This window comes from Pristis pectinata, chromosome 12, assembly GCF_009764475.1.
Source record: "Pristis pectinata isolate sPriPec2 chromosome 12, sPriPec2.1.pri, whole genome shotgun sequence".
NCBI lineage: Eukaryota > Metazoa > Chordata > Chondrichthyes > Rhinopristiformes > Pristidae > Pristis > Pristis pectinata.
In genome coordinates, this window is record NC_067416.1 from 51,906,359 (window position 1) to 51,930,178 (window position 23,820).

At 50.2% G+C, this 23,820-nt stretch overlaps 1 protein-coding gene across 1 annotated transcript in view; it reads left to right on the forward strand.

The window, feature by feature from the left end:
* Nucleotides 1-19,571, forward strand: part of LOC127576410 (zinc finger protein 229-like) — a 48,775-nt gene extending 29,204 nt beyond the window's left edge. Inside the window, exon 5 of the mRNA XM_052026920.1 lies at nt 19,081-19,571. Coding sequence (XP_051882880.1) covers nt 19,081-19,359 — 279 coding nt within the window. The 3' untranslated portion in view covers nt 19,360-19,571. The remainder of the gene's footprint in view (nt 1-19,080) is intronic.
* Nucleotides 19,572-23,820: the final 4,249 nt, after the last annotated feature.

Here is a 23,820-nt window from a genome sequence, read left to right on the forward strand (position 1 = left end):
CAACTGCCAGACCACGTGGGCTCCCCCTGCAGACACCAATACTGCCTCCACACCTCCCCCACCTGAAACAGCCTTCCCTGCCCTCTGGGCTCAGCTCCAAGACCTGCTGCGACAGGAAATGTACCACTTCCACCAGCACCTCACACATGGGGTGGCAGCCCCCTACCCCACTCCCATAGGATGCAGGCCAGAGTCCCCAGCGTGTCTGCTCTGTCACCCTTCCACACCCGGGGGACCTGAGGCCACACATACCCGTAGCGGTACACTGGGGAAAGGGGAACGTGCAGAGATGGATGGCACTCGTCGACACTGGTGCCCAGCACACCATCATCCCGGGGAACCCCGCTGCGTGGAAGGGGGCACAAACTCAGATAGAGGGGTTTGGGCGTTCCCTTCTGCCCGCAAAGGAAGTCAGGGTCCGCATGACCATTGGGAACAAACCTCCCCGAACTGTGACTGTTTTAATCGCAGACGCTACAGAATGTATACTGAGGATTAATATCTTAAAGGGACAGTCCCTGCACACCAGCCAGGGCAAGTTCACCTTTGGAGTTGCCCGGGCCACGGTAGTTGTCGGGGCAGCCAAGTGGGAACCGGTTGTTGTTCCCCCTCCCTCCAAGGTCATTTGCAGTTGGCAGTATAGGGTGCCGGGGGGACACCAAGACATCACAGAGGCCGTCCAAGCCCTGCTGCGGGAGGGAGTCATTAGACTCGCAGCCTCCCCTTTTAATAGCCCCGTTTGGCCCGTCCGCCAAAAGATCAGGACATGGCGCGTGACAGTGGACTACCGGCACTTCCACAAGGCGGCCCCCCCCCCCCCCCACCCCGCGTCTGCAGTTCCTGACATCATCACTTTGGTGGTAAACCGTGGTATGCAGTGGTAGACTGCATTTTTCTCCATCCCCCTCCACCAGACCTCCCAGGACCAATTTGCATTCACCTGGGATGGGAGACAATACACATTCCAACACCTACCACAGGGGTACATCCACAGCCCCACAATATGCCATGGGTTAATTTCCTGGGACTTGCAAACCATTCACCTCCCCCCCAGGGGTGTCAGTCACCCTTTATATTGATGATGTACTTCTACAGGGGCCTTCAGAGGCTTTGCCTTGGAGGCCCTTGATATGTTAATATCCTCTCTAGGAGAGTGGGGCTGGGCCATTCACATGGAAAGGGGACACGGCCCAGCCCAGAATGTATTGTTCCTGGGAATCCAATGGCACGCAGACAAGAGAGACATCCCTGAAACTGTGAGGAACAAAATTTTAAATTTTGCTGTCCCCACTAACAAGACAGACACCCAGAGTTTCGTGGGCCTCCTTGGCTACTGGTGGCAACACATCCCTCACCTCACCGTACTCCTGAGACCTCTCTATAAGATCTCCTGCAAGAAAGCCACTTTCTCGTGGGGGCCCGAACAGCAGGACACCTTTGAAGCAGCCAAACAGGTGGTAGAACAAGCCCTGCCCCTTGCCCCCCACCAGAAAAGGGTCCTCTTCGAATTGCAAGTCTCGGCTTGTGAGTCCGTGGCTGAGTGGAGCCTCTGGCAGAAGGTCCAGGGGCGCAGAGTCCTGCTCTGCTTCTGGACTAAGTCGCTGCCGGAGGCCGCCACCCGCTACAGCCCCTTCGAGCGCCAGCTGCTGGCTTGCTACCTGGCGGTCCTCGCAACTGAGCACCAAACCGGCACTGACCCTGTGGTCCTTTACCCCTACCTGCCCATAATGCGTTGGGTCAAGTCCAACTCCACATACAAAGAGGGCTGAGCCCAGAAGTCCTTGATAGTGAGATGGAAGTGGTACACTGCAGACCGGGCCGAACCCGGTTGAAAAGGGGTCAGCCGCCTCCATGAACAGGTCATGTCCTTCCCCCAGTCCCAGGACCCACCCCCGGACATACCTGAGATCCAGCCCTCCCCTGTGTCCTGGGCCCAACCCTTCGATACCCTCGACCCCAAAAAAAACTGCACACCTGGTTCACGGACGGCTCCAGCCTTTGGAAAAACGGGAAACAGCATTGGAAAGTAGCGGCACTTCATCCCGCCACAGGGAAAACATTAACAAAAGAGGGAGTGGGAGGGTCCAGCCAATTGGCTGAGCTAGCGGTGGTGGCACTCACTTAACAGAACTCCACCGGGCCAGTCCACATCTGCACCGACTCTTGGGCAGTAGCCAACAGTATGGCAGTGTGGATGGCACAGTGGCACAAAACGGGGTGGGAAATTCACAGACGCCCCCTCTGGGGGCAGGAACACTGGCGCTATATCTGGGACCAAGCTGCCCAGAGACAGATATCAGTCCACCACATGGATGCCCATGCACATAAAAATACCCAGGAAGCCTTCCATAATGCCGCTGTGGACCAGGCTGCCCAAATATGCTGCGCTACCATCCCCCCGGATGAACCTGACCTCAGCACCCTTGCCGCATGGGCACACCGTAAGAGTGGTCACCTAAGGGCTGATGGTACGCGGCGTTGGGCAGAGCAGTTTGGGGTTGCCCTCACAGTGGATCAGTGTAAGACCACTGTCGTAAACTGCCCCATCTTTCAGCAGGTAAAATCACGAGGCTGGCCACCGGGGCCACCGGGTCACGTTCGCCGCAGCATGGGAGCAGTTCGCGTGTGGCCATTAGATTACATCAGACCGCTTCCATGCCACAATAAAAAGCAATACGCCCTGACGATGGTGACCAGAACAGCACCACCAAAGGATTGCAGCACCTCTCCTCCATCTATGGAGACCCATGGGAGGTACAATCCGATCGGGGCTCACACTTTGCGAGGGCCAAGGCAGGGGCAGTGGAGGCGGGGATCTCGTGGCTGTTTCATATCCCCTACTATCCCCAGGCATTGGGCCTGATAGAAAGAATGAACGGCCTGCTGAAAGAAACGACACGCACGCTGACACCCTCCCGCACACTGCAGGGGTGGTTGGGCGTGCTGCAGCAGGCCGTCAATCAGCTCAACACATGGCCCACTGGCCAAGGGGGGTGGGTCCCCATTATCCTGCCGTCTGGCTCACTCCCCACCACCCGACTTGCGAAACCCCGAACCCCCCTGAGACCTCCGGGAGGGTCTGGGTCCAACAGCCACAAGGTCCCCCTCAGAAGGGAGAAGTCGTTGTATGCAGTGCCGGGGACACCCATTGGGTCGTGACCCCGGGTCGGACTAACCTATCCTGCCTTCATACCCAACACCTGACCCGCCGAGAATGAGTTTGTTCCTCAACCCCCCCACCCCCGACAGGATGATGGCACTACTCCAGTCACTCCTCCTGCTCACTGCGATGATTGGCATCGGAACGCCTGCTAACACCTTCCTCCACATCACGTACGAATTTGCCAACATCTCCAACCAATCAGACTGCTGGATTTGCGTATGAACCCAAGCACAGGCCAGTGAAGCTCTACCACTTACAGCGATCCCCCTCGATGATCTCCAAATGTACTGCTTACACAGGCTTTTTCTGCCTGTTGGGTTCAGTATATCTGTTTGGGGAGGGCCCGATGGTAGTCCCCCACCACTCCCCTCACCATTACAGAACATTCCTCCCAGTGATTCCCGATGAGGTGGGTGTTTCAGGATCTGGTACTTCCCTTCCAACAATTTGACCACCCGAGTCCCGACCCTCAGAGTCATCCCACAGCCACTGAGTAAGACGAAAGAATGCTGGTGCAGACTCCAGAACGACCACAGTTCCACCTTTTCAGTCAGCCATAGTGACTGCAAGAGCAACTGGTACCCAGGGGCCTCAGTGACCACCGCCCACGGCGTCGCTAAGCTGGGGGCTCCCTGGACCTTAAACGGGACCCACTGGGTTTGCGGGCACTGTGTCTACCTGTGGTTACCCTCGAGCTGGTATGGTTGCTGTTTTCCAGCCTTTGTGGTTCCCTATATCCACGCCCTCGATGACCTCGGGGAGCACCCAGCATACAGCGGCTACCGGAACAAAAGAGCCATCACGGAGGCAGAGAGGTTCTGGATGATAGCCTTTCCCATGTATGGCACGGCCCGACTGTCCCGAGAAGTCATCCAGATGACCAGCGTGTTCCAGACAATGGCAGACGAAACGAAAATGTCACTGCAACGTACCAAGGATGCCCTGGTGAGGACGGCAGCAGAGCTGGCTGCCATCAGGCTGGTAGCCCTTTAGAATTGGATGGCCCTGGACTACCTACTTGCTGAAGACGGTGAAACTGTGCAGTACTCGGAAAGGAGTGCTGTACCTTTATCCCCAATGAGTCCAGCAACATCACCAACCTGGCTGCTCACATTCAGGACTCAGTAACTAAAATCCAAAAAGCAAGGGACCAGCTCCTTCAGCACAACACCTCATGGGGAAACTGGTGGCCGTTTGGGTCTCTGGGGGGATGGTGGGCAACTATCGTCCACTGGGCCACCGCCCTTGTTTTAGTTGTAATAGCCATCTGTATTTTGTGCTGTGCTTGTCAAATTATTAGAACCACTTCTGCCTTCCATTAGTACCACATATTGACGTGTATTTGTTAGCTTAGTTATTGCTTTTCCCATGATTGGCATTTGGTGTAACTTTCGAGGGGTGGAATGTCATGTGAAAGGTCATGGCTGCCATGTGACACCATCGAGTACTGGTCAAAAGTGACACCACTGTCAATCAAGGTCTAGCTCCACCCACCCATTAGCACACACCCTCGACCATTGGCCCCCGTGCACACCTCTCATACCTGGCCATGACTCATTGGACTTGTTGAATTACCTGAGTTAGCTCCACCCAGCTCTCCAGCACTATAAAGGATGACACACGTGTGTGGCTCTCTCTCTCTCTGTGATTGCTGCTGGGGTCAAAACCATGCTGAGGGACCACTGGTAAGAGTGTGCACTTCCACAGGAGTTTAGGAGCGTCTTAAGTAGATTCCCAGTAGCATAGAGCCGATGCTTGTCCAGTGTTGGGGGTTCAGGCACCGTATTGCGTTTTTCCTGATCGTTAGTAACTAGTTCACTGTCTGTGAATATGTGTGCATTTCAGCCCCATTGCGACTCCCCACTCGTTTCGTGATCACCCGAGTACATGTGTGTGAATGTGCATCCATTCCCGTTCATTGGTCTTTGTAAATAAATTCCGTTTTAAAATCCAAAGACTGTGTCTGGAGTCCTCTACCTTTGAGACCCAAAAGAGCCTTTCCCCACACACAACACCCACACGATTCTATTGAAGTTGCCTTTACTTCTCTTTACGTGCCAATTGCACATTTCAAAAGGTTTCTGTCCTTTGTAACTCTTGCATTAAAATCACCAAAGAGAAACAATTTGTTTCCCATTTGAATTCAGGCCAGGATTTGTTCAAAGTTGCAGAAAAATCCTCTCTGGCCCCATCTGCAACACCCAGAGCATAGACACCGGTGCCAGGAGCGTGCTGGTTCCATTTCACAGTCACCCACAGGGTGATGAGACATTCATTTCTTCCGAAACTGCCGTTGGTGAAGTGACAACCAGCTCAATTTTCACAGCTAATCCAACCCCATGAAGATGAGGTTCTCCCTCCAAGTGACCCTTCCAGAATGTGTACATGTCAGCTGGTTCCTTCAGCTGACCTTCACCTCAACCCCTCACTCGGGGCGGCAACATCAACGTCCAACCTTCTGTGTTGGTGGCTAAAACAACATTGGGACACCCAGATCTTCCACTGTTGGGGATGACCATGGGGGTTCTCCCGTTCCAGCTGCTGAACTTCACTTCATCACTTCTTTATCAACTGCAGTGGGGAATGTCTCAGTTGTTCGGCAAAGCAATTGGAAAAGCTGTGGGTGTCACCAGCAGTGACACTGCCTGTCCTGTCAGCACCATCCCTGGGACACCAACAACCCCGGGTGTGCGAGTATCGCACCAGTGACACGGTCTGTGGTGTCAGCACCGACCGCCCGGACTCTCTCCAACCGCCTGGAACGTGACTGTGCGTTCGAAACCCAACGGCCGGAGCGCGGGCGGGAGGAGCGGCTGTGATTGGAGGATCGGCCGGCACGTGGGGGGAGCTGTCGGAGCCGCGCGTTCGAAACCCAACGGTCGGAGCTCGAGGGAGGGGCCGAGAGCGCGGCAAAGGCTGGAAGCTCGGGAGGGGAGCGGGAGAAAGCGAGGCTCCGATTGGTTGACGGGTGATCACGTGCGCAGAGGAGGCGGGCGCGCGAATCCCCCCAACGGCGCAAATGGTGAGCGGCGAGAGGAAGGAGATGCAGGCGTTGAGCTGTCGTGTCCGGGAGCTTGAGGGACGGGGGCCCTCCGTCGGGGGGAATCTCAAAGGCCAACGGGACAACACAGTGCAGCGTGAGGGGAGAGGCAGGGCCGGGAACCTGTCGGTTTGCTCGTGTGTGGAAGCAGCACAGACTGCGGGCCGAACTGGAGCGGGGAAAGAGGAAACCCACAACATCAGGGTGAGCCGGAGACACGGGGACTGCGGATGCCGGAATCCGGAGCAACAGACAATCTGCTGGAGAAACTCAGCGGGTTGGGCAGCGTGTGTGGGGAGAGAGAAACTGGGTTAATGTTACAGGTTGGTGAATGTTCTTCATCGGGCCTGGACAGTTCTGTCACAAACTGGAATGGCCGGTTATCTGAGGTTGTTGACGACGTCTCTGAGCCCCGGGGCTGTAATGTGCCTAATTGGGAGATGTGATGTCCTCCCTCAGGCTTCACTGGAACACCTTTGGGTGTCAGAGTGAGGATGGTCAGGGTGGGACAGTGAATTCAGGTGAGAGGAAAGTGGAACCTGTAGAAATGGAGGAGTTCTTGAAAGCAGTCATGGGTCTGTGGTTTCCCCAGTGTAGGGGAGACCCCGTCCTGAGCAGGGGACCAAGTACAGTAATTGGAAGAGGCAGAAATGAATCACTGCTTAACCTGAAAGGAGCCCTTGGATCTCTCAGAGTTGGGATGGGAACAAATAAAAAAAAGGCAGTTGTTTGATCTCCTGTAGTGAGAAGGGGAGCAGATCTTGTACAGTCACAGTTGATCAATGCAGAAGATTGCAATGGGGAGTTGTGGAGGAACTGAGCCTTTGGACGGTTACATGGGAGGGGAGGGGAGGGAAGATTTCTGGTAAGGATGTTACTTTGAAGGTGGTGGAAATGACAGAGAATTACATTGAATGTGGGTGCTTGTGGGTTTGATGATGAGTGGGAAGGAACATTGGAGTGGGAGTGCTGTAAATGGAAGAGACGGTTGAGAGCTTAGTCAACTGTGGTGGAGGAGAAACCACGATTAAGGGGAAAGAAAGACACCTTGGAAGCACTGATGTGAAGGTAATATCAGAGGAGATATGGTGGATCCAAGAAAACAGAATGTAACAGAGTCCTTTCAGCAAGTGGATCAGAAGGATGTGAATCTGATTCAATGGTTGAATGGACAATAGGTTGGTTATTCTGTGTGTGTCACTGGGACAGGGGTTGGGCTCTGAATGGTGGTTAACTTTAAGGGTTCCAGATAGATGTTCACAGCATGGCTCTGTCTAAATGGTGGGACATTGATGTTATTGGTAGGGGTGAGTTTCTTGATAATGATTGGGACAGTGTCATAGAGCATGTGATGTGCATGGTAGGTGGTGAGTCTGTTTGGATGGTGTGTGAAGTGGGGGCAAGGCCCTGGGTAGTCGCTGTAGAGCAGGGAGGATTCTGGAGGGTGGTGTTGGGAGAGATTTTGATTGCTTGACGCATGGACTAGAGATGAAAATCTTGGTGGGTGGGGTTGGGAGAGGTGATTGTATGACAGGTGGGCTTTGAATAGTTGGTAAGGCTGGTGATGGGGCTCTGATTAGATGGTGGGTGGCCAGACATCAAGTGGAGTTCATCTGATGATTTGTGACGTTACTGTGAGCATCTGTGAATTGGCATCATGACACCTTGGCCAAGGCAGCTCTCAACCAGCCCACCAAAGCCAATCACTAACAACACACATTTGTTCCCAGTGTGGTGTCCATTCACTTCAAACTCTTGGTGGAAAGGTAACTCCAGGTGAGGGTCTCAACTGTCAATACCCAATCCCAATTTATCCCCCACCTTGTTTCCAACTATAATTCTTCTTGTTTTCTTTTCCAGTTCTGTTAACTCAGCCTACAAAATGTGATATTGCCTGACTGTTTCTGTAATCCACCCATCAGTTCTTTAGCTTTTCAGGAAAATGGGAATAGAAACTTTTTTTCTCTTCCTCTAACTAAATGAGTCTGTCCTGCAATTCATTGGTGGCACTACAGGATAATCTGTCACTTGCCTTTGACCATCAGGCTGTGGAAATAACCAGCTAGGTCAAAACACTGCTTCTCAAGATTGCAAACAGACTTTGGACTTCCATTGCCAGACAGCTTTGGAGTTCATGGACTTCCTCTTCAGGACTCTCTCCATCAGGGCAAGAGAGGGGGTTCTGTCCAGCTTGCCAGGACACCTTCACTGATGTTCACAGTGTAGCTGGACCCGTCCTCAGTATGGGGAACGTTAACCTCTCACCAGTAGGTGTCTTTATACGTTGTGTGTCTGTGTTCCTTTGGCTGAACTCTAGAGAAAATGACAGTTGAATCCCCATGTTTTCCCAGTTAATTTTAAATTACTGTGAATAAAATTATTTAAAGCACTGTAGTTCTGACTTTGCACCAGTTGCAGAGAGACTTTGTCTTTGATCCAGAGACACTGATTCAGAGCCCACCATAACCGAGGAGAATTTGCTTTAGTTCATTAAAGTAACCTGGAATTCAAACACCATTATCTGGGAAGATTAATGATGTGAAACCACTGGATTGTTGTAATCTATCAGGTTCACTGTCCTTTAGGGAGGGAATATTGCCATTCCTTCCTGCTCTGGTCCTACACAAGACTTCAGAAACAAAGCTGTATGGTTGACTGTGAAGTACTTCAGCTGTCCTGAGGTTGAGAAAGATGCTGTAAAAATAAAATTTCTATCTTTTTACTGTAACTGTTCTCCTCAACTGAGACCCCTTGTCCATTCCTGGGTTTTCTACATCCCTCCAATGGCAGCCATACCTTCAGCCTTCCAAGCTGTCAGCATTGGAGTCCTCTCCCAGAATCCTTCTGTGTCTCTGTTCCTCCCACCTCTGAAAAGCTGTTCCATAAAACACATCTTTAAGCGAGATTGTGATCAGCTGAACAAACACCTGGATATGGTGAGGGACAGATGTTGCCTCCATTCACCTGCATTTACAATCCCACTGCTGAGCTGCTTCAGTCAGAAATTATGGCACCAATTGGCATGTCAGTGTGAAGGCTTTGGATGTAGTTTGCGGAGGAAGACAAATTGTACAGATAAAGAGATAAACAGAATTGATGCAGAATGTGGATATAAAAAGAGAGATGCCTCACCAGAAGATTTGCCAGATCCTGATCCTGCCCACCCTCTTCAGCTGACTGTCAGTGGTGCTATAAAATCAGACATGCTCATAAATAAACTGCTGACTAATGCTCAGCTTGAGTTTCCTCAGGACCACTCAGTTCCAGTTCTCATTGGGGCTTTGTTCCAAGCATGGACAAAAAAGGCCAAAATGTGGAGATGAGACGAGATCCAGCACAGTCTGTACATCGGTGAGACCAAGTGCAGACTCAGTGACTGCTTTGCCGAGCACCTATGCTCCATCCTCCAATGTCCATATGGAGCTCCCTGATGCAAGCCATTTTAATTCCTCTCACAATTTCCACTTGTCTGCCCTCGGTCTCCTCCACTGCCAGAGGCCCAATGCAAGCTAGAGGAACAGCAGCTCGTATTCTTCCAGGGTAGTCTACAACCTGACACCATGAACATTGACTTCTCCAAATTCAGTAATCTGCTCCCCTTCTGTCTCCATCTGGTCTACCCAGTTCCTCCTAAACACATCCAACCAGCACCCCCAGCCCCTAATCACCCTGTAATCACCCCTCCTTCCACTACTCCAACTGCCCATTGTCCGCACACTCTTCTCACTGGGTGCCCCAACCCCACTGTTCCCATCTGCCCACCCACCTCCCCTATTTGGCTCCACCTTCCTTTCATACTAGATTCCATCATCTGCAGCCTTCTGTTGCTTCCACCTATCACCTCCCAGCCTCTGTTGCTGTTTTCACTCTTCCATCCTCCATCTGCTGATCACCACTCCTTACCTGGATCCACCTGTTGCTTACACCTTGCTGCACCCCTTAACCTTGCCTCTTTATTCTGGCTATCTCCCTTCCACTCTTACTATCCCCAAAAATCTTCTCCCATAATTTCCCTGCCACTGATGTGAGGCTCACCTGCCTGTAATTTGCTGAATAATCCCAATTGCCCTTCTTAAACCAAGGAAAAACATCGGCTATTCTCCAGTCCTCTGGGACCCCACCTGTCATTAAAGAGGATAAACAGATCAACTGTTCTCGCCCACCCATCCCCCTCACCTCTATACTGGCAGTCTTCCCCTCTCATCTTTCAGTCCAGATGAAGGACTTGACCCAAACCGTTGACTGTCCATTTCCCTCCACAACATCAGACTTACTTGGACCATTTCCAACACCTCTCTCCTTTCTTGATGTCTCTGTGTCCACCTCAGGAGACTGTTATGACAAACTCACTGATTTCCACAGCTACCAAAACTACATCTCCTCCCATCCTGTCTCTTGTAAGGATGCAATTCCTTTCTCTGTTTCTCCATCTCTGCAGCATCTGTTCTCGAGATGCAGCCTTCCACTGCAGGACATCTGAGATGTCCTCCTTTTTGAGGAAAAAAGGGCTTCCTCGCCATTCCCACACTGTGTTTGGTGGAGCCCTTACCCACATCTCCTCCATTTCCCACACTTCTTCAGCTCTCCCCAGACAGACCAGGGAGAGTGTTCCCTTGGTCCTTTACATTTCACCCCACTTGCCTCCACATCCAGGAATTCATTTTTTGACATTTTGAACAGTTACAACAGGATCCCACTACCAGTCACATCTTCCCCTCCCCACCCCTGTCAGCTTTTCAGAGGGACCACTCTCCACAATTCCCTGGTTTGCTTACACCTCCCCTTTCCAGGCATTTTTTCCTGTAATTGGAGATGGCATTACATCTGTACTCAAATCTCCTCCCTTGCCACCATCCAAAGACAGAAACAGCCTTTCCAGATGAGGCAGAGATTTATACGCACCTCCTCCAGTGTTGTCTATTGCACTTGGTGCTCTCAATGTGGCAACCTCTACGTCAGTGAGACCAAATGCCAACTCAGTGACTGGTTTAACAAACACCTGCACTTCATCTGTTGTGGCCATCTGGAGCTCCCAGTTGCAAACCATTTTAATTCCCCCTCCCCATTCCCACTCCAACCCATCTGTCCTTGGCCTCATTCACTGACAGTGTGAGGCCAAACGCAAACTGGAAGAACAGCGCCTCGTATTCCAACTGGGTAGTTTGCAACCCGATGGAGAATTCTACATTCATACCAATTTCAGGTAAGTTTCTCCCACTGTCCCTCCTGATCTACCCAGGTCCTCTCTCGCATTCTTCTTGTAAACACCACACCTCACCGCCCCTCCCCCCCCCCCCCCCCACCCCAACCAGCCCCCTATCATCAAGTCTACACTTCTCTCTGCCTCGGTAAAGCAGCCAGCAGAATCAAAGACCCAACCCCCTGGGTCATTCTCTCTTCTCCCCTCTCCCATCGTGGAAGATACAAGAGCCTGAGGGCACACGCCACCAGGCTCAAGGACAGCTTCTACATCACTGTGATAAGACTATTGAATGGTTCCTTTATAGGATGAGATGGACTCTGACCACATGATCTACCCTGTTGTGACCTTGCACCTTATTGTCTACCTGCAATGCACTTGCTCTGTAGCTGTGACACTTTACTCTGTATTCTGTTATTGTTTGTACCCTGTACTACCTCAATGCACTGTGTATGAATTGATCTGTACAAACAGTATGCAGAACAAGTTTTTCACTGTACCTGGGTACAAGTGACAATAATAAACCAACACCACTTCACTGGCCAGGTGAGGCATCAACCAAAACATTCCATCCCACATATCACACTCAATCCAGCAGGATAATGGGATGGATGAATCCCATCCTAAAAGGGATGCTCTGGAAGACAGCCCACCTTCCTATCTCCTAGATTTTCAGGATGCCATTCCAAGGTGGCCAAGGTCAGGCCTCTCTGTGTCCGAGTTGTTACCAGACACAGAAGTTATCATGTCAATCAAATGAAGGCCGAGCACAACCTCCATCAGTTACACATCATCATAGAGGGGCTTGAGGCCTCAACCTTGAACGCTGACCACCCCTTCCCAGCCCCAGACAATGAACTGTCACCATTCACGACACCTCCATCTACCAAGTCCTGACCTGTAGCCAGGAAAAAGGAAAATAAAAGAGTCTCAGTGTGACTGTGAAAACCTTGAATGCACTTGGCAATGTAGACCCTGGCAAGGGCTCATCTGGGGCCACGCCAACATCATTGAGGAGGGAGGGAGCTCAGTTTGTTATAAAGAGGTGGCTTTCCTGACAGAAAGGAAGGAATCACAGTGACAGCGTACAATTCATTCGACCCTGAGGCAAGCATTTCGTGCTTCAAATGCAGATTTCTACTTCTCATCATCAAGATCTGTGTGACAGTCCTCATCGTTCAAATTGGTCTACGGCATTGGTAAATGTGGAACGCTCTGTTCAGTCACAGCCTCTGGTGATATCACCCTCATAAATCCTTCAGAGTCACAAGGGCAGGGTTGAGAGAATTGGCCTTTATCCCAAGAACAATTAAAGAAGGGGGCATGAGATTGGAAAAGTGAGTGCTGAAAAACAAGGCTCCTTTGAGCATAGAACACACAGTACAGGAACAGGCCCTTCGGCCCACAACGTTGTACTGAACTAATTAAACTGATAATTAAATGGCAGGCATGATAGTGTAGTGGTTAGTATAACGCTATTACAGCGCCAGTGACCAGGGTTCAATTCCCACTGCTGTCTGTAAGGAGTTTGTACGTTCTCCCTGTCTGTCGTGGGTTTCCTCTGGGTGCTCCGGTTTCCTCCCACATTCAAAAGATGTATGGGTTAGGAAGTTGTGGGCATGCTATGTTGGCGCCGGAAGCGTGGCGACATTCGTGGACTGCCCCCAGAACACGACACAAAAGATGCATTTCACTGTGTGTTTCGATGTACATGTGATGAATAAAGAAATCTTATATCATCATCATTAAGGTGGATAAATCCCCAGGGCCTGACCGAGTGCCTCCTCGGACTTTGTGGGAGGCTGGATAAGAAATTGCAAGGCCCTTGTGGAGACATTTTTCTTCATCGTTAGCCCCTGGTGAAGTTTCTTGAAGACTGGAAAGTGTCTAATGTTGTTCTGTTGTTTAAGACGGGTAGCAAGGACAAGCCAGGGAACTACAGGCCGGTCAGCCTGACATCAGTGGTAGGGAGGTTACTGGAGGGAATTCTGAGGGACAGGATCTACCAGCATTTGGACAGACAGAGTCTGATTAGGAGGAGTCAGCGTGGCTTTGTGCTTGGAAAGTCATGCTTGGCAAATCTTGCAGTTTTTTGAAGAGGTAACCAAAAGGGTAGATGAGGGGAGGGCAGTGGATGTTGTCTATTTAGACTTTAGCAAGACCTTTGACAAGGTCCTGCATGGAAGGCTGGTCTGGAAGGTTAGGTCCCATGGAATCCAGGGAGAGCTAGTTAGGTGGATTCAAAATTTGCTCGGAGGTGGGAAGCAGAGGGAGGTGGTTGAAGGCCGTTTCTTGGAATGGAGGCCGGTGACCAGTGGTGTGCCGCAGGGGTCGGTGTTGGGACCCTTGTTATTGGTTATTCATATAAATAATTTGGATGCGAATGCACAAGGCTTGATCAGTAAGATTGCGGATAACACAAAATTAGGAGGTGTTGATAGTGAAGGTTATCATAGATTTCAGGGGAATCTTGATCAGTTGGGGAAGTGGGCTGAGGAGTGGCAAATGGAGTTCAATACAGATAAGTGTGAGGTGATGCATTTTGGGAAGTCAAACCAGCGCAGGACTTGTACCATGAATGGTTGGGCACCAGGGAGTACAATGGAACAGAGGGACCTAGGAGTACAAGTGCACAGCTCGTTGAAAGCAGAGTCACAGGTAAACAGGGTGGTGAAAAAGGCGTTTAGCGAGTTGGCCTTCATCAGTCAGGGCACTGAGTACAGGAGCTGGGACATTACGTTGCAGTTGTACAAGTCGTGGGTGAGTCCGCACATGGAGCACTGTGTACAGTGTTAGTCACCCTCTTATAGGAAAGACGTGGTTCAACTGGAAAAAGAGCAGAATAGATTTCAGAGGATGTTGCCAGGACTCGAGGGCCTGAGTTACAGGGAGAGGCTGGCCAGGCTAGGTCTTTATTCCTTGGAATGTAGGAGAATGAGGGGCAATTTTATAGAAATGTTTAAAATGATGAGAGGCATAGATCAGGTGGGCGGAAACAGTCTTTTCCCCGGGGTAGGGGAGTCCAAAACCAGGGGGGCAGAGGTTTAGGGTGAGAGAGGATAAGGAATATGAGGGACAACTTTTTCACACAGAGGGTGGTGAGTAACTGGAACGAGCTGCCAGAGGAAGTGGCTGAGGCAGGTACAATAGCATCATTTAAGAATCACTTGGATAGGTACGTGGAGGGGCAGGGCTTAGAGAGATATGGGTTGAACATCAGAAATTGAGACTAGCTGGGTGGGCACCATGGTCGGTACAGACTCAACAGGCCAAAAGACCTGTATTGCTCCATGACTCTGTAACTGAAGGGACTTCCCAGATTCCTCATTCGATGAGAAGGAATTCTGTTCGTGGGATTGAGGGGGGAGTTTGCTCCACATTGGGACGGACCTCAGGACCCTCAAGAACTGAAGTGAGTCTTCCATCCCACACAGTGTCCACAGGCCTCACTATTAGCCGTGCGTTTCACGTCGGAGGGTCAGTGGACTCAGGAAGGGCCCCAGAACTCCCAATCCCAGATACAGGAGCCTGAGGGCACGTACAAACAGGCTCAAGGACAGTTTCTACCCCACTGTGATAAGACTGTTGAACGGTTCCCTGAGACGATGAGATGAACTCTGACCTCATGATCTCCCTTGTTGTGACCTTGCACTTTCTCTGTATCTGTGACACTTTACACTACTGTGATTGTTTTTACCTGTACAACATCAAGGCACTCTGTACTAACCCAATGTAACTGCGCTGTGTAATGAATTGACCTGTACGATCTGTATACAAGACAAGTTCTCACTGTACCTCGGTAGAACTGACAATAATAAACTAACAGCAATACAAATACAACACTCGGGGTAGAGGCTGGTGGTAGTGGGATGTAGGAACGTGTCTTGGAGCCAATATTCTTCTGGCGGCAGCTCTTTGCGTGGACACCAGAGGAGATTATAATGAACACGTCTGGACGAAAGAGGGACACAAATGATGCTTTCAGCAGCAGATAAACTGGGCCGGTGGTGAAATTCGGGCGCATGTAAAAACTCAGGTCTGTGCCAGACACAGCATCAAGGCTGCGAACGGTCAGGCTCAGCTTTAGCCGATCTCCTGGGAAAGGGGCCAGTGAGCTGACTGGCGGGGACCAAAGACACCGGCTTCAGGCTTCACAGGGTTCGCTTGCAGAACATTTCCGCCCGTTAAGCATTGGGTGTTGGTTGAACACTGTTTGGGGAGGGGCGCGGTGGTGGAGGAGGGGACATCGCCATTTCAAGAACGAAGCTATTTAAAAGCGCTGTTCAGGTTGGTTCGCATGGCAGCTGAATTTACCCAAGAGCCACCGCGCCCGAGAAAGTGCTCTGGCTGCAGTGAGCGAGCCCACAGCGCAGGCGCGCAATAGACGTGTCGTCATTTACGCGCCACTATTGACCAGGAGGTTTCATCGAGTCCGGGGTCCGGCCCACGGTTGGGGTAAGAATCCGTGCGGGCTGCAGGATCACTGCGGGCGGCCACACTGAGCAGTCCCGGCCTTTCTCTCCCCTTCCCCCTCCCGCTCCACACGGGGGACCCGGGCACTTTCCTGCTTGAAATCAAAGCAAACGCAGTGAGTGCGGGAAGCCCTCAGGTGAGGGCAGCGTCTGTGGAAAGAGAAACAGGGAACTTTTCAAGTCCGAGACCCTTCCGTTAGACCTGGGAGAGAGCAAAAGGAACTTGCAGAGAGGTTTTGGAGAAGGAAGAGGGAAGGGAGAGGTGGGGGAGGAAGAGATTGTGGGCGAGGGAGAGATGTGGGGGAGGAAGAGCGATATAGGTGGGGGAGGAGGGATAGATATGGGGAGGGCTAGATGAGGGGAGGAGAAGGAATAGATGTAGGGTGGGAGGGAAGGAAAGTTGAGGGTGTAAAAGGAGCATCTCTCATGGGCTTCACTGAGGCTCTTTGTCTCTTTGTGTTTGATTTCTCTCTCTCTACCTGCCCTCATTCATCTCGATCACTGACAGGTTTGTAAACTAAGGGTGAGGCCAGGGTTGCTGAGGCATTCTCAATCAGAAACGTTCTCTTTGCCCTGTTTTTGAAGAGAAATTGCAGATGCCAGAATCTGAAGTAAAACCAGAAACTGCTGGACAATTCAGCAGGTCAGGCAGCATCTGTGGAAAGAGAAATACGGTTAAAGTTTTAGTTTGGAGACTGCCCTTTTATCTGATTCATTGTTTGAAAAATCGTAACTTATTGAGCAGAGTTAGCATAGCCTCATGAAAGAGAAACTTACTAGTGCCCATTTAAAAGTGAGACAAGAGGAATTTCATCTCAGAAGCTTAAGTCTTTGCAACATCTTGCTACAGAGAACTGTGTGGCAGAGTCCTTGGGTATATTTCAGGTTGGGATAGATTCCTAATCAGTCGGGGAATCAAGGGTTATGGGGAGACGGCAGGAAAGTCAGCCATGATCCTGCTGAATGGCAGAGCAGGCTTGAGATGCTGTATGTTCTACTCCTGTTCCCATTTCCTGTGGTTTTAATGGTGTATTTATCCCTTCCCCATCTTTTCTGCAATTTAAAACTTGTTTCCTCACTTTCTCGGTTTTGAAAAAGGGTTTCCAAGCTGAAACGTTATTTGTTTCTCTTCCCACAGATGCTGTCTGACCCATGTCCAGCATTTTGTATTTTTATTTCAGATTTCCGGCACCTACAGATTTTTTGATTTTGCTGCTTTCTCTGCCGGCCCGGCCCAAGGTGGACTCCAGGCCCCGGCTGGTGAATGACTGTTTTGCTGGGACCATTTCTGGAGCCCTGGGGATTGTGGGTATAAATGTGGCCATTGATTCTGCTGCAAAAAGCACTTTGCCTTTGCTCTTCAGGCAGTCTGGAAACACAGATGAGCAAAGTGAGATTGGGACCAGTCTCCAGACACTGCTGATGTCCAAATCATTATAGGTAACAGCTATAGTTGGGACTGAGGTCAAAATAGGGACTAAGTCCACCTCCCAGTGAATAAAAAAAATGTATTGTGAAAATAATTTACCCATGTGGCTAAATTGTGTCAGTTAACACTGTGTTGAAGAAACAAAAATCCTTGTCACTTATGATTATTTTACAACTCAACTATGTTCAATGTCCTCAGCTCCTTCTGCTACTGAGAACATGTTCTATTCTGTCTGGATATAGAATAGTATCTAGCACTTCTTTTCTGGAATATTAAGTGGCAAATAACATTTGGACGACAAAACTGCCACACATTGACGATCTCCAACAAATGAGTCTAATCGTTTTCCCTTCACGTTCAATGGAGGGCACGTACCACCAGGCTCAAGGACAGCTTCTATCCCACTGTGATAAGACTATTGAACAGTTCCATTATACAATGAGATGGACTCTGATATCACGATCTACCTTGTTGTGACCTTGCACCTTATTGTCCACCTGCACTGCACTTTCTCTGTAGCTGTGACACTTTACTCTGTGCTGTTATTGTTTTTACCTCTGTAATGCACTCAACATAACTGCAGTGTGTAATGAATTGACCTGCACGATCGGTATGCAAGACACGTTTTTCACTGTACCTCGGTACAAGTGACAATAATAAACCAATGCAAATACAGTCGCCAAGTCCAACACCACAAAGACCCAAAACATTGACTGTCCGTTTCCCTCCATAGATGCTGCCTGACCCACTTTGAGTTCCTCCAGCTCCCTTATTTATTGCTTCAGATTTCCGGCATCTGCAGTCTCTTGTGTCTCCATCTGCAGAAAGAGGGAATATTTTGGGTTTGATACCCCTTTTAACAGTGAAAGACAGAAAACACATTGAATTTCAGTGGCAGAGTAGGTGAGGGAGGCAACGGGTAGAACAAAGGGAAGTGGCAGAAATGGCCCATTCTGATTATAGATGGAAAGACAACCAGAGATTTTGATGCCAGTCTGGATGCTGCAATGTTCCCAGATGGAAGATGTCGTTGTTCCTCAAGCTTGTGTTTGTCATTATTATAACAACTCGCTACAGAGACTAAAATCTCAGCTGAAATACTGTCCTGTACCTATTGATGACTTTTGTAAATTTCTTTTACAGGATCCAACAAGCAGAGGATTTGTTTATGGGAATCTCAAACACAACATCAGCAAATTCACACTGGGGAGAGGCCGTTCACCTGCTCTGAGTGTGGGAAGGGAGTCACTCGGTCATTCCAGTTGCTGATGCACCAACAAATTCACAGAGAAGAGGCCGTGTATCTGCACTGGGTGTAGGAAGGGCTTCCTTCAGTCATCCCTCCTACTGACACACCGGTGTGTTCATACTGCAGAGTGGCCATTCTCCTGAACATGTGGTAAAGGCTTGGCTCAGTTATCCAGCCCGATGACACACCAGCGGCTTCAAACTGGGGAGAAGCCGTACACCTGCTCCGAGTGTGGGAAGGGATTCACTTATTCGTCCTATTTGCTGAGACACCAGCTGGTTCACACCGGGGAGAGGCCGTACACCTGTTCCGAGTGCGGGAAGGGATTCACTAATTCATCTGACCTGCTGATACATCAGCGGATTCACAGCGGGGAGAGGCCGTTCATCTGCTCGATGTGTGGGAAGGGATTCCGTCAGTCTTCCCACTTGATGACACACCAGCAAGTTCACACTAGGGACAGGCCCTTTGCTTGCATGACATGTGGGAAGGGATACACTACGTCATCCAGTCTGCTGATGCACCAGCTAGTTCACACTGGGGAGAGGCCGTTCCCCTGTTCAACATGTGGGAAGGGATTCACCCATTCATCTGCTCTGCTGAAACACCGGCGAGTTCACACCGGGGAGAGGCCGTACACCTGCTCTGAGTGTGGTAAGCGATTCACTCAGTCGCACCATTTGCTGTCACACCAGAGAGTTCACACCGGGGAGAGGCCGTACACCTGCTCCGAGTGCGGGAAGGGATTCACTCGGTCGTCCCATTTGCTGAAACACCAGCGAGTTCACACTGCAGAGAAAGATTAAACATGCTGTATGCTCAATCTGCCATCATCACTGCTACTGAAATCTAGCGCAAATTCACAAGTGTTGCAAGTGTTCACGGGGATTGGATTCTGTCGACGCTGCTGATCTCGTCCAGGATTGTACCCTGGTCATTGGGCACAGTTCATTTTTTTTGCAGTCTCTTTAACTGAGTTAGAGTTGGATATTCTGGATCTCTGATGAAAATAAAGCAGTTCTGATTGAAGCACTTTATTTAAGGCCCTTCCTGTCTCTGCAATGCACACAATGAATAGTAGAGAGGCCATTCAGCCCATCTGGTGCCTTCCAGTATTTCTGCTCCACACCAGCCTCCTCCCAACTCACCCAGTATGAGTATGCAGAGGCATAGAGAGATGCAGCACAGAAATAGCACAGAAATCACTGAGTCTGCACTGATTATTAACCAGTCATTTACTCTGATCCTACATTCATATATTTTTACAATTCTGCCCACATTTGCATTGACCACACCCTGCTTCACCCCCACCACCAGCAGATTCTACTAATCACCCACACATTAGGGACAATTTACAGGACTTTAATAACCTTTCAGCCCACACCTCTTGGGACGTGGGAGGAAACCCACACAGTCACAGGGAGAAGGTGCAAACTCCACACAGTCAACACCTGAGGTCGGGATTGAACATTGTCAACGTGAGGCAGCAGCTCTACGAGCTCTGTGCTCATTCGGCTTCCCATTCAATGCATTGCTGTCGTTCACCTCCATCCCTCCGTGTGGTGACACGTTCCACATTGTTGAACTGTGTGGGTGAAGAGCTTCCCTCGGAATTTCCGGCACGACTTTCAGCAGATTGATGGCATAGAGAACAGCTCAGCTGGGGTCTTGTCCCAAATATTAGAGCAGTACAGCTAATAGAGCTGCTACCTTGCAGTGACAGGAGCCCAGGTTCAATCCAGATCTTGGGTACTGTCTGTGTGGGGGTTCTCCCTGTGACTGGGAATTTCTTCCAGGAGCTCCAGTTTCCTCCCACGTCCCAAAGACATGCTGGTTGGTAGGTCAATTCTCTGCTGTAAATTGCCCTTGGTGAGTGGGGGAAGTTGGGGAGAGTTGACAAGAATGTCGGGAGAATTTAAAAAGGATGAATGTGGGATCAGTGTGGAGTTGTGGACTGTGTCGGCCTGTTTCTGTGCTGTATCTTTCTGTGACATTCCCCATCCATCAAGCCTCAGGGAGAAAGTAACGCCCACAACTTCCCAACCCATACGTCTTTGGAATGTGGGAGGAAACTGGAGCACCCGGATGAAACCCATGCAGACACGGGGATAACGTACAAACTCCATACAGACAGCGGCCCGAATTGAACCCGGGTTGCTGGCGCTGTAATTGCGTTACGCTAACCGGTACACTACTGTGCTACTCCCAGCTCTTTTCAACACGGGGGCATTTATCAATGGGCTGAATGTCACACAATAGAGTCACTGCAATAGAGGACTGTCCTGACAGATCCTGTGCCTCATTCATTGTCCTACCTGATTCCCCCATTCACCACCTCAAACAAAATTCATTGATTTCTGTCCTGAATACAATAACTGAGGAACCACTCCCAAGTCAGGTTGGGGAAAGATTCTGCCCTTTTGAGATTGGTGCCTGATGATCAGAGTTTAAGGAGATGCTTTCAAAACTGGGAATGACTGCAATGTATTTTGTAGATGCTTCTCTCACCCTGTCTCTCTGACTGATGGAAAAGTGACAGAATCTTCCTTATTGGCAACAGGTATTGGTATTGGTTTATTATTGTCACTTGTACCGAGCTACAGTGAATAACTTGTCTTGCATACCAGTTGTACAGGTTAAATCATTACACAGTGCAGTTACATTGAGTTACTGCAGAATGCATTGAGGTAGTACAGGTAAAAACAATAACAGTACAGAGTAAACTGTCACCGCTACAGAGAAAGTGCAGTGCAATAAGGTGCAAGGTCACAACAAGGTAGACCATAGAGTCAGAGTCCATCTGATCATATAAGGGAACCATTCAATAGTTAATCACAGTGGGCTAGAAGCTGTCCTTAAGTATGGTGGTTTGTGCCCGCAGGCACATGTATCTTCTACCCAATGGAAGAGAAGAGAGAATGACCCAGGTGGGTGGGGTCTTTGATTATGCTGGCTGCTTCACCAAGACAGCGAGGGGTAAGGACAGAGTCCAAGGAGGGGAGGCTGGTGTCTGTGATGCGCTGGGCTGTGTCCACTACTCTCTGCAGTTTCTTGCGGTCCTGGCCAGAGCAGTTGCCGTACCAAGCCATGGTGCATCCGGATAGGATGCTTTCTATGGTGCATCGATAAACGTTGGTGAGTGTCAAAGGGGACATGCCAAATTTCTTTATCCTTCTGAGGAAGTAGAGGCACTGGTGAGCTTTCTTGGCCATGGCGTCTACGTGATTTGACCAGGACAGACTATTGGTGATGTTCACTCCCAGGAACTTGAAGCTCTCAACCCTCTCGATCTCAGCACTGTTGATGTAGACAGGTGCATGTACACCACCCCCTTTCCTGAGGTCAATGACCAGCTCTTTTGTTGACATTGAGGGAAAGGTTGTTGTCATGACACCATTCCACTGAGCTCTCTGTCTCCTTCCTGTACTCCGCCTCATCGCTGTTTGAGATACGGCCTACAACGGTGGTATCATCTGCAAACTTATCAATGGAGTTAGAGCAGAATCTGGCCACACGGTCATGAGTGTTTTGGGAGTAGAGTAGAGGGCTGAGGATGCAGCCTTGTGGGGCACCAGTGTTGAGAATAATCGTGCCGGAGGTATTGCTGCCTATCCTCACTGATTGTGGTCTGTTTGTTAGAAAGTCAAGGATCCAGTTACAGAGGGAGGTGTTGAGTCCTAGGTCTCGGAGTTTGGTGACAAGCTTGCTTGGGATTATTGTATTGAAGGCAGAGCTGTAGTCAATAAACAAAAGTCTAACGTAGGTGCCTTTACTGTGCAGATGCTCCAGAGCTGAGTGTAGGGCCAGGGAGATGGCATCTGCTGTAGACTTGTTTCGGCAACAGGCAAATTGCAATGGGTCCAGGTTGTCTGGGAGGCTGGAGTTGATACGTGCCATGACCAACCTCTCAAAGCACTTCATGATGGTGGATGTCAGAGCCACTGGTCGGTAGTCATTGAGGCATGTTACCTTGCTTTTCTTAAGTATCGGGATGATAGTGGTCTTCTCAAAACAGGTGGGAACCTGAGATTGAAGCAGGGAGAGGTTTAGTATGTCAGCAAATAGTTCTGCCAGCTGATCAGCACAAGATCTGAGAAAGTGGCCAAGGACACCATCTGGGCCGAGTGCTTTCCTTGTGTTCACCCTCCGGAAGACTGATCTTACGTCCTCCACTGTGATCACAGGTTCAGCTGAATTGGCGGCTGTCAGGGTGCATGGTGACAATCCACTTTCCTGTTGTTCAAAACGTGCATAGGATGCGTTAAGTTCATCAGGAATGGATGTGCTGTTGTTAACTATGCAGCCCGACTTTGTCTTGTAGCCTGTTATGGCATGTAAGCCCTGCCATAACTGACGGCTGGTCAGGGCCTCTATTTTGAGTCAGTATTGCCTCTTGGCATCCCTGATAGCTTTCTGAAGGTCATACCTCGATTCCTTGTACAGATCAGGATCACCAGATCTGTGTGCAGCAGTCCTGTCCTCTCCTTCAGTAGGGAGTGGATCTCCCGGTTCATCCATGGTTCCCTGTTTGGGAACAGCCGTATTGTCTCCTTTGGTACACAGTCCGCAAGACACTTGCTGATAAATTGTTCAATAGTCTTATCACTGTGGGGTAGAAGCTGTCCTTGAGCCCGGTGGTACGTCCTCAGGCTCCTGTATCATCTACCTGATGGAAGAGGAGAGAAGAGAGAACGACCCAGGTGGGTGGGGTACAACACCTGCCCTTTTTACCTCTTCCCCTCCCATTCTCCATGGACCCAATCACTCCACCCAAGTGAAGTAACAAGTCACTCACACTCCTTCCAAATCCGGTTGTTCTTGTGCTCAGTGCCTGTGGTGCTCATGCTGTCGTCTCCTCTACTTTGCAGAAACCCAAGCACAGATTGGGCAGCGACCACGTTCATTCTCCATCCTACTCCCACTCTGACCTCATTGTCGGTGGTTTTTCACCAACTCGGACCAACATGTTGTCAGCCTGCGCACGATCTATACCCTCCACTCGCTGCTTGTTCATCTGCCTGTCTAAATCCCTCTTAGATGTTGCAGTTGGATCTGCTCGCCCCACCACCCCTGGCAATGTGTTCCAGGCACCTGCCACGCTCTGTGTGAAACAAAACTGACCTCGCACACCTGCTTCCCCCCCCCCCCTCACCTCAAATCTATGCCCTCTGGTACTTGACACTGCCACCCTGGGGAAAACGACTCTGCCTGCCTGCCTTATATGTGCCTCTCATCATCTTATCTACTTGATGGTATAGAAAGTATAG